This window comes from Bubalus bubalis, chromosome 14 (assembly GCF_019923935.1).
Source record: "Bubalus bubalis isolate 160015118507 breed Murrah chromosome 14, NDDB_SH_1, whole genome shotgun sequence".
In the NCBI taxonomy this organism is placed as follows: Eukaryota; Metazoa; Chordata; class Mammalia; order Artiodactyla; family Bovidae; genus Bubalus; species Bubalus bubalis.
The window spans coordinates 29234580-29245986 of NC_059170.1; the positions used below are offsets into that span (position 1 = coordinate 29234580).

An 11407-nucleotide genomic window follows, 5' to 3' on the forward strand; every position below is an offset into this window, starting at 1 on the left:
AAGATTGAGGGTAAGAGGAGAAGGGGGCGACAAAGGCTGGATGGCATCATTGACTCAATTGACATGTGTTTGAGCAAATTCCAGGAGACAGTGAAGGACAGGGAAGCCTGGCATGCTGCAGTCCATGGGGTCTCAAACAGTTGGACACGATTGAGTGACTGAACAATTTTTGAAAATAAGCTGTGTCAAACCTGAGCTCCAAAAAGCTCTTTCCCACTGAATTCCTCCCCTGCCTCCGCCCCCGCCTGTCCCCTGTTCAGGAGGGAGCTCTGGGTTAGGCGCTGGGTGATGAGTTTCTCAAGTTCATTCACAGCAACTCATGCCACCCCTGCAGGAAAATGAGCCTTAGAGGAAGACACCAGAACCCCCACCAGAAGCTCCCAGGGCTCCGGGCTCACAAACAGGCACCTCTGGCTGGTTATATTGGGGGTGCACAGGCCACGGAGGGGTCAGACCCTTCCTGTTGGGAATGTTCTTCCAATGTTTAGGTTGTCTTAGAATGAGGAGTTTTGTCGTGTAAACTTGGGAGAAGCCAAACAAGCCTTCATTTTAATATTTCAGATTGCATGATTAGCGGCTGCTGTTGAGAAACCCACCTAATTTCACTTTAAAAAACTCCTTCACTCAACCCCAGGGAACAGCATGGCTACCATTTTGGGAGGACATGGATAAACAGGTTTGCAGATTTTAAAAATATTTAAATTTAACTTTTACTTAAATGAAGTTATTGGAAGAATTTACTTTAATGGTTCTTTTTAAAATTTGTTATTTTTCACCTAGAGGGGCAGAGAAATTTTTTTCTTCACCTTTTTCTTATTGTGTGGCTGTGTTAGTTCCTCAGTTGTGTCTGACTCTTTGCAATCCCGTGGACTGTAGCCTGCCAGGCTCCTCTGTCCATGGAATTCTCCCGGCAAGAATACTGGAATGGGTTGCCATTTCCTACTCCAAGGGATCTTCCCAACCCACAGATTGAACCTGGGTGTCCTGCATCGGCAGGTGGATTCTTCACCATCTGAGCCACCAGGGAAGCTCTTTTTCTTACTATTTGGTGTATTTGCTGAGTGGCTGCTTACAGATCAGTTGTCTGTGTCTTAGAGACTTCTTAGACTGATTTAGAAGCATGTGGCCCAAACTGACACAACTCTCAGAACACTGAAATTATGAGTTCTGTCACAAATGAACACTATTTAATTTGATATTAAAATTTCATATTATTTTAAAAAATTAGTTGAAATCAAATACTTTATTCTGAATATAAATGATGTGCTAAACATGTCTGACTTTAGAATAAGCAGCTCTGTTTCAGATTATAAGTAACTAATTTATAAAGTTGATTCAGAGTCACTTTGAAATGACCCTAGAAGTTAATGACACTCGGTATGCAGTTATCTAAAAGGCATTTGAAACACACTTTCCAACACTCAGCTTTTAGAATGTGCAAAACGGATAAACTAGTCTGTTATGGGGGGAAAGACAATAAAAAATAAATATGGAAATTAGCAAAAACCAGTATTAAACATATGTCTTTATGAATAAGACTTAATCACACACTTCATTTTGCAAATACAAAAGGGCCTTTTGAAATGTATTAATTAAAGTTAACCGCTGTAGACAGGCCGCTTTGTAGGGCCGCAGTCCTCTCCCTATTAGCATAGCATTAACGACAGCCGCGGAAATTGGGTTAATAAAGCCGGGTATTGTGGCAGAGCCGGCGAGCGCAAACCGGCGAGCACAGCTCGGTCCCTCTGGGAGGCCCAGGCTGTGCGCGGCGCGTGGACCCCGGCTGGTGGCAGAGTTCTGAGTTGAGAATTGCCTTTAAAAGAGATCCCATCACCGTGATCATTGGCCAGGGCGTGCCCCAGCAGCGTGTACTCACCGGGGCCGGGTCACCTCTCCCTGAATTGTGCGGGGTCGGTGGAGAGGGGCCTTGGCCTGTCACCAGGGCTAAACTAGGCCCTCCCCTGACACCCCAGGAGCCCTCCTCCACGCAGCCGCCTTTAAGCAGAGGGCGCATCTCGGTCTCCATACAGCTTCACCAGGGCCGCGCCAGGGCGGTGGTGGCTGGAGAGTCCAGGGGCTGTTTAAGGACAATGGGAAGCAGCCGGCGTCAACGTCCGCTCACCCAGAGGTCAACATCTCCAGGCAGGCTAGAAAAGAAACGTAACAGACGGGAAAGGCGAAAAGCTACCAACCGGGGTCTTCTTGTGTCCGCGGTCTAGCTCCCTTGCAACCACAGTTGCGGGACCCGGTTGGGGAGCATCCGGCAGTTCCGCTCCTGCGGCGCGGGGAGGGGGTCATGGAGCCGGCGGAGGCGGAATACGTCCACCCAGAGCGTGGCCTTGCGGTTGGCAAGACGGCCGACGGAGGCCAAACATGAGCCCCGAGAGGGCCGGGACCCGGGCTACCCTCCGTCCCTGCGGTCTGAGAGCCCCCAGGTGGGTCTGGGGAGGATCACCCCCGCGGGGATCGCGCCAATCCCTGTTCCCGCTGCGACCCCGGGTTTCTTTTTGAGGCTGAGCGGTGGCGCCCAGACAAACACGGTTGGTCAGCCCCGTCCTGTCTCCAGGATCGATGGCTGGCGACGTCCGGAGAGTGCCCAGGGGCGCTGCAGGCTCTAGGACCTGGATTCCAGCACCCCGTTGTCCGGTCCAGTCCCACTCCCGGCTGGGCTTTGCTCTTCTGTTCCGCCGGCCCAACTGCTCAGCGCACAAGGGCTGGAAGCGAGGTGCGGCCGTCTTCCCGAGAGCGGAGTCCAGTGGGGGAGGGTGGCAGTCATGGGGGCAAGGTAAAATAAAGGACGCGTGCGCAAGGAGGGACGGCCCAGGGCCCTTAGGGCTTCTCGTTACAGTGTTTGCAAAGCGCCGAGGGCGTCCCGGAGAAGGCGGCGCACTTGTCTGGACAGGGCAGCGCGGCGCTGGCAGAGAAGGGGTACAGTGCAGCCTGGCCGAAGGGTGTCAAGGGCGCCGCGGCCACCGGCGTGGCCAAGCCCTGGCCGTGGTTGAGGTAGGCCACGAGGCGCCGCATCTCGTCCAGGGCCTGCGCCTGCATGAGGATGTAGTTCTTGGCGAGCAGCAGCGTGGCGATCTTGGAGAGCTTGCGCACCGACGGGCTGTGCGCGTAGGGGATCACCGCGCGCAGACCGTCCAGGGCGTCGTTCAGGTCGTGCATCCGCCGGCGCTCCCGGGCGTTGATGCTCAGCCGCAGGGACCGCTGCTCCCGGGGCCGCCGCCGTCCGTCCGCCGCGCTCCCCGGCCCGCGCCGCCGCCTCCGCCGCTCGAAGGCGTCTTCCTCGTCCCCGCTCTGCTCGCCGCTGCTCTCGTCCGCCGCGGCCGGGGCTCGGGGCGCTGACGCCGCGGGGAGGTCATTTCCCGTGCCCGGCATCCCGTAGCCGCGGGCCGCCTCGGGCCCCCGGACCGCCCCGTAGGCGAGGCCCGCCGCCGAGTAGCCGTGGCTCAGCTCCAGGTACGCGTCCCCCGACAGCGACTTGAGCTCTGCCATGGCCGCGCCTCTGGGCCCGAGGGCCCGCCGGGCGGGCAGGTGCTCCTACGGCCCAGGCCGTGCTGCCCCAGGGTCCACGCTCGCGCTGGCCGCCGGCGCCGCCTCGGTCCCGCTCCCGGCTCGCGCGTCCGTCCGGCAGTCAGTCAGTCCCCGAGCCTTCCAGGGCCTCGGCCCCGCCTCCTGGTCGCCTCCCCCTCCCCCTTCTCCCCTCCCCCTCCTATTCCGTCTCTTTCCCTCCTACCGCCCCCCACCCCACCCCCACCTCTCGCGGCCGCGCGCTGGGCTGGGCTGGGGAGCGCTTTACCTCCCACTCGCGCCGCCACTCCCCCTTTAAGGTGCGGAGGCGCCCGCTGGGACTTCGCAGTCGTCCAATCAGAGGGGACCTGGTGACCGCCTCTTTCCGGAGCCTGGCCGCTTAGGCGGCGCAGACCGACGGCCAAGGGTGGGAGAGCCGCTAGGATGAGGGAGCCGGGGGTCTGGTTGGAGACAGTGGTGGACGCGGTGGACGTCTCCGCGTCTCAGCGCTGCCTCCTGCCGCTCCCGGGGGGTGCAGCCGCTGTACGCTCCTGTCCCTCGTGGGCACCCGCCTCAGTCCGGCTCCTTTTCTTCTTCTGTGCCATTTTCAGGAGCTACGTCCGGCGTCGCGCAGACAGGGATTAGAGCAGGGAACGCGCAGAACACCGCGGAGCCCGACCAGCCGAGTCCGGTTCAGGTGCCGGGCGCACGCCTGGGGCGCTCCTCCCGAGTGGGCGTCCTAGTAGTACCGCACAGCCAGGTAACCTGAGGGGCAAACTGGGCGCTCCCGGCGCCCCTTCCAGGGCCTGCTGGCTCTCCAGGACTTCGGTGCTGGATGGGAGTGTTCGAGGAGACAGGCGCAAACACGTGGATCATCTGTCGTGGGAACATCAGAGACCGGCTCTCTGGGCCCCCGGATGAGGGGAGCAGAACCTGGGGCTGATGTTTAGGAGAGCAGGTCTCATCTACCTGCGCGTCCGGCTGGGAATGAAGGACAGGGTCTGGGGGAGGCCTTTTTCCAGGAGCCCCTGCACTGCCTCCTGGGCCGAGGTCTGGAGAGCGAGTGGGGGAAGCCCAGGAGCTAGGGTGGGGAAGCATCCTGAGGGGCAGGGGGCATCTAGGCTGTTGGAGGGGCAGCAGAGGGCGGGGGTGGGGGTGGGGGGTCAGAGGCCCGCGTGGCTTGCCCTGGTGGGGAGTTTGGTCTTTGCTGGGAGGACAGAGGCCACCCAGAAGGAGCTCAGGGGAACGCTTTCTGCAAACCGCGGCACCGCAGCCCTCAGGGGATTTGGGGCGCTTCCTCCTGGGCGTCCCTCCCGGCCTGGCAGAGCTGTTCAGGGTGAAAAGGGTTGTAAGCAGAGGTGGGCTAGCTCCACTGATGCCCCCGGGCCCATGCGAGTGGTGGGGCCTGATGGGAACTGAGGGCCTCCTGCCTCTGGGCCTCAGGGCTGGGGGTGGGGTTGAGGGGGAGGGTATGCTCAGTGGACAAACTGAGGGTGGGGACGTTTGAACCAACCAAGGGGTGTCTGGCAGGCACTTGTGGGGTCGTGGGAATGTCATCAGAATATGTAGTCATTGAAACCACAGGCACCCGGGAGATCGACTTTCAGAACAGAGGCTGGGGCAGAGCTCCCGCTGTGGCTGCAGGTCAGCATCGCTGGGAGGTTCAGTTAAATCCAATGTCAGCCCTCCCCCCGCCCCACCACGGGATCTGACAGCGGCAGTAGAAGCAGTCTCCGTGGTGGAGAATCCCGAATAGGCCTGGACAGGCGTGGTTTTTGGGCAGACGCTGCCACCTGCTGGCCGCTTGGGAGATTGCACTCCACCTGAGGGCCTTGCTGTTTAATGGGCATTCTCAGGCCCTCCGGTTCCCATTAGCCTCACTTCCTGGCACAGCCAGGCACAGTGAGGTACCCTTGACACCTTGGCAAGTCTCCCCTCTCTGCTTTTGGAGGTGGAGGCTCCAGAGACCAGTGCTTCACTAGAATTGGGTAAAACACAAAGCGCCCAGGCGCAGCTGCTACCCCAAACCTGGCTGCTGCCCCAGACCTTCAGAAGCCATGCCAGCCCTGGGGAAGAAGCTGCTTTCCAGGGTGGGCACAAGAACCCCGCCTGCTCCACCACCTGCTCAGAGGGTGTTCCTTGTTCCTTATGTCACTTCTGATGTCTCAGCAGTTTCTTTCCAAAAGTCACTAATGGGCAGTTTACACTAAGAGGCTCCATGGCCAATCCTGGAACATGGCTGAAAGAGGCCCAAAGAACACTGATTTCAAACCTGTTCATGTTTTTATTGGTTTTGTGTTGCATGCCCACACTTGCTTTTGGGTTGTGATTTTTTTTCTGGGCTATTTCCTAAGTGCAGAAGGCTAAATGTGCTCATGGCTCTTTGCTGTTTGTTGTGGGCGGTTCCTCTGGGGTGAGGTCCCCATGGGCAGGCTGAGGGCAGCAGGTTGGGACAGCCAGGAAGTGTCAGGTCCTGCCAAGCAGGGAAGAGGTTAGCAGCTGCTTTGGGGCAGCACTGGTCCTGCATTTGGGGCGAGACTCTGCCCCCATTGTTTCTGGGGCTCTCTGGTGATGGAGGGCCTGGGCCGAGGTTTACTTTAGGGGTGTGTGTTCCCTGTACCTCTCGCCAAGTACCTCTGGGTAATGCTTGGTAATTGCCCTTCAAGCCCCCTGAGTTGCAGAACCTCCAGGTGGCAGATGTGGCCTCTGGCCGTCCACCGTCTCTGTTTCCCCTGGGGGAAGGCAGAGAAAGGCTCCCAGTCCTCTTACCAGAACCTGTATGTTAAGGTTGTTAGAAGCCCCACAGAAGCACCACCTCCTGCATGCAGACAGGATTTGACAGCTTATAAAGCGCTCCCTCCCCCCTCCCTCTCTCCCTCCACTCCACTAGTGGGCACCGTGCCGGGAGAGTCTAGAGTGATGAGAAGAATTTTTTGAAAAAAACCTTTATTGAGATATAATTCAAGTACTAACTACACAGCTTGCCCATTCAAAGTGTATAAGTCAAGGTTTTTAGATTATTCACAGTGTTATGTGTCCATCACAACCGTCTATTCCAGGGCACGTTCGTCACCCCAAAAAGACCCGCATACATTAGACCTGCATCCCTCCCATTCCTCCTTTTGCAAAGCCCATGGCAACCAGCATCTGCCTTCTGTCTCCATGGATTTGCCTGCTCTGGACATTTCACATAAATGGACTCACACGCTGTGTGGCTTTTTGTGACTGGCTTTTCTCACTGAGCGTGTTTCCAAGTTTAGCCACGTTGCAGGAAAGGAGGTGCTAATGCCGTATGAGCCGCTGGCTTGTGGCCTCTGGGTGAGGTATGTAGGAGACAGTCCCCTGGTTCTGAATCTCCCGAATGTTGCTCACGACTGCCACATCACATCCCACCCACTGGACCTCTGGGTCCCCCATGGAGGTGGTCCCTGCTGTGTGTTTAGGTGGCATGCATGGAATGCATCAGCGTGAATATGTCTCCCCAAATACTCCTTGGTTAGCAGCAAAACTGTTGCCCCTGAGTAATAACGAGAGAGCCCCTTCCTGAGTCCACAGGAAACTCGAGGCAGCAGGGCTTCCCAGGGCTCTGGCGCTGGTGGCTTCAGCTCTGATTTCCTTGCATCTTCTCTGCCCCTCCTTCTCCATCAGCACAGATTCCTGGCTGACTTCATCTCCTTCCACTTGAGATTCCCGGTAGCTCCCGGTCACCTGTGGGATAGAGTCCCTGCTCCTTGGGGCGTCTGCCAGCCCCACTCCAGAGCCCCGTCCAGCTTGCCCTCGGCGCCGGCCGCATGGGCTGCACTGCCACCAGTGTGGGCATCTTTCTGGCTTCTGTGCCTTGGGTTTGGCTCTCTGCCCACCTGGCACACCCTGCCCATCCCGCTGGGCTGAATGCCCCTCCTCCAGGAAGCACTCCTGACATCCTCCCCCAGCCATACAAGATGTCCACCCACTGTGGCTCATTAAGAGTGACAAGCTTGGCCAAAAGCTTGTGACATTAGATCAAGGCTCATCGTTTCCCTCCGAGATCACTGCCTGCTTTCCCAGATTTAGGCCCAGAGTCTTTAAGTTTCTCTGTAACAGTGTTAGAAGATTTCCTCATAGGAAAGCTAGTCTAAATAAATATTGGGTGAAATACCCACATTTCATACCTTTGGGGTTTTCCTTTCTTGTTGATTTCTAATTTTATCACATTGTGTTTCATATATATGATGGTTCATATATATGATGGGGATTTTATTGGACATAGTTGAAATTTTATATATATATATGTGTGTGTGTGTGTGTGTGTGTCTTCAACCAAGTGTGCTGTGTTGTTCAAATCCTTTATATTCTTATTTGAGTATTTGATAGATGCTGAAAGAGGTGTGAGAAGGTCTTTTACCATATTATTGAATATATCACACAAAAATTGACAAATGGTGAGAAAAAACTGACAACAGTCCATTAAGCTCTTATATTGGGTATGTTAAGATTCATCTAAAAAATTTGTTCCCTAAGGACATGAATGTGGTTGCTTATTTTCTTTGTTGAAATTTGGTTTAGACTCAGCATTATGGGCATTTAAAAATTTTATACACTTTTTTTAAAGAACAGTTTTAAAGTTTACAGACAAATGGATGGGAAAGTACAGAGTTCCCACACCCCGTTTCCCCACCCCACCCTTATTATTAACATCCTGCACTGGTGTGCTACTTTTGTTACAACCAATACACCAATATTGGCACATTCTTTTTTAAAAATATTTGTTTATTTGGCTGCACTGGATCTTTGTTGCCACACACAGGCTTTCTGTATTGCACCAAGTGGGGGCTGCTCTCTAGTCACGGTGCCCAGGCTTCTCATTGTGGTGAGTCCCTTGATGTGGAGCACAGACTCTGGGGCTCAGAGGCTCATTAGCTGCTGCACTTGGCCTCCAGAGTGTGGAATCAGTAGTTGTGGTGTGGAGGCTTAGTTGCTCCGTGGCATATGGGATCAAACCTGTGTCCCCTGCATGGGTAGATGGATTCTTAACTACTGGACCACCAGGGAGCCCTTGATACATTATTATTATCTATAGTTTAGGTTCACACTTTGTATTGTACATTCCATGGGTTTTTACAAAGGTATAATGACATGTATTGGAGAAGGGAATGGCAATCCACTCCAGTATTCTTGCCTGGAGAATACCATGTACAGAGGAACCTGGTGGGCCACAGTCCATGGGTCGCACAGAGTCAGACATGACTGAGCGCCTAACACACTAATGACATGTATGCTGATGAAGGAAATGGCAACCTACTCCAGTATTCTTGCCTGGAGAATCCCATGCGTTAGGAGTGCGTTAGGAGTGGGCAGAAATACCTACTCCAGTATTCTTGCCTGGAGAATCCCATGGGTTAGTGATGTGGAGTGGGCAGAAATACCTACTCCAGTATTCTTGCCTGCAGAATCTCATGGATTAGGAGTGGGTTAGGAGTGGGCAGAAATACCTACTCCAGTATTCTTGCCTGGAGAATCCCATGGGTTAGGAGTGGGTTAGGAGTGGGCAGAAATACCTACTCCAGTATTCTTGCCTGGAGAATCCCATGGGTTGGGGTTAGGGTTAGGAGAGAGGAGCCTGGCAGGCTACAGTTCATGGGGTCACACAGAGTCAGACACGACTTAGTGACTGAACAACGAGGAATGAGATATATCCACCACACAGAGTAGTTTCATGGCCCTAAAAGTCCCCTGTTTGCCACCTACCTGTCCCTCCCTCTCCCCCAGCCTCTAGGACTATCTCATCTGCTCAATTTGTGTAAACTTTTTTGAGGGGAGATGTGGTGTTCTTTATAAATTAATTTGATCAAATGTATTGATCATATTGTTTAAAATGCCCAAATACTTACAAATATCTATTCGTCTATCCCTTCTATTAGTTGTTGGCAATTGTGAATAAGGTTGCTATAAACATCCATGTGCTTTGTGACTGATACCACAGAAACACAGAGCATCATGAGAGATGACCATGAACGAGACGCCATAAGTTGGACAAACCTGAAGAAATGGGGAATTCCAAGGAACAGACAGCCTACTGAGACTGAATCATGAAAAATGGAAAATCTCAGTAGACAGTCAGCAGTAAGGAGATTGAATCAATGACTAAAAACCTCCCAACAAAGAGGAGCCCAGGACCATGGTTTCATGGGTGAATTCTACCAAACATTTCGAGAGGAACGAACAGCAGTTCTCAAAATCTCCCAGAAACTTAAAGAGGAGGGAACAGTTCCAAATTCATTTTGCCAGGCCAGCGTTGCCCTGATACCAAAGCCAGACAAGGACAGGAGAGAAGAGCCTTACAGACCAGCATCCATGATGAGAAATAAGAGGCAGAGTCGTCTTCTGACCAGGGTCCAGAGGAGAGAGCAGCCACTTAGGGGCAGTTCTCCTTCTGGCCTCCAGGGGGCAGCAAGCCCCTGGGTTTCTGTGGCCAGTGGCGCATCCCTGGTGATGGGGGCAGCAGGAGCCTGGTGTCTGACTGTGGCCTTGGCTGCCCTTGGGCCAGACCCTTTGGACCCTCTGGAGTAACCAGGATGCAGCCAGGAGGGCAATCAGTGTTGGGCTCTACACAGGAGTCCAGAAGGGGGATGGGTGCCTCCAGGGGTTGTAGGTGGGGGCACACTGTCCACATCTCTGGCCCCCAGTTTCCGCTGCCTCCCCAGTCTTGCTCAGGGTGCAGCAGCCCTGCCCTCCTGAAGCCTTGGGTCAGGGTGAGCTCCAGAGGGGGCTGCAGACACCGGCAGAGGTCTTTGCCTGGGAGGTGGGAGTGTGGTGGCGGGGGTGGGGGGGCACGATTGTGCGATGCTGCCTGGGGCCAGAAGGGAACAGGTCCAGCTGCAAGGACAGGCTGAGGGAGCATCGGGCACAGATGGACAGTGGTCAGGGCTCAGATGCTGAGGCCAAGCTGCTGTTCCCTTTACAGCCCACCCTGGGCCCCCGATTGCCCTCTTATCTGTGAGACGGGTACAAGGCCCAGGCATGGCCGCTGTGTGCTCAGATGGGTCTGGGGACAGTCCTGTGTGAGCCGCCCACCCCGCGTGCTCTGATAGGTCAGGACTGCCTGGATGACCGCAGCATGGACCCGCCATCTGGGATGGCCTTGCTCTTCCATGGGCCTCCTGAACAGGAGGCTGGCTATTTCCCTGTCCACAAAATGGGGTGGAGAGGCCAAGATTCCTTGGAGAGACCGTGGGGTCAGTCTCCCACCCTGGGTGATGCCTCTCCTTGGCCCCTCAGCCTGGACACATCACCTGGGACTTCGGTCTGAGTCCTGACGCCATGACACGTGTCCAGGTGCAGGGACTGGACACAGGCTGGTGGTCGTGACGGTCCCAGGGCGTCTACACCTTGGTTGCACATGCTCTTGGACCCTGTCCTAGCATCGGAGGGACTGCCGCTGAGACCACTGGTCCTGGGAGATGTCGCCCCACATTCTGCCTAATCAGGGGGACGGGCAGCAGGGAGGAAATGAGGGTCATGTGCCCCCGAGGCAGCCAGAACCTTCCAACGTGTGTCAACAGCAGACCGCCGGCTATCGTGGATACCGACCAGGAGGAGATGCGGCCAGATGCCCCCAGCCTGGCTGGGATCAGCCCAGCCACCCGCTGGCGTCCACGGGCTTGGCTCCAGGAGGCTCAGTGCGGTGGCGCCACCTGGTGGGGATGGGAGACAGTTGCAGCCGATCCAGCCCCACGTACTGAAATTGGGCAAATGTGAGCGACTTTTAAAACACATGTAAACCTGTGGCGGATTCATTTTGATATTTGGCAAATCTAATACAGTTATGTAAAGTTTAAAAATAAAATAAAATTAAAAAAAAAACAGGGTGGAAGCTCAGAATTAACTCACATTTTCCATATAAGGTCAGAATCTA

At 54.9% G+C, this 11407-nt stretch overlaps 1 protein-coding gene across 1 annotated transcript; it reads right to left on the reverse strand.

The window, feature by feature from the left end:
- Nucleotides 1-1517: 1517 nt before the first annotated feature.
- On the reverse strand, nt 1518-3689 carry BHLHE23 (basic helix-loop-helix family member e23). Its single transcript, XM_025263833.3, has one exon. It carries the CDS (start codon nt 3496-3498, stop codon nt 2830-2832), a length of 669 nt encoding a protein of 222 aa, XP_025119618.3. The 5' UTR covers nt 3499-3689; the 3' UTR covers nt 1518-2829.
- Between the last annotated feature and the right edge of the window lie 7718 nt (nt 3690-11407).

Coding starts and splice junctions, on each gene's coding strand:
- BHLHE23 (XM_025263833.3), bottom strand. CDS start 3,498: ATGGCAGAGCTCAAGTCGCTGTCGGGGGACGCGTACCTGGAGCTGAGC.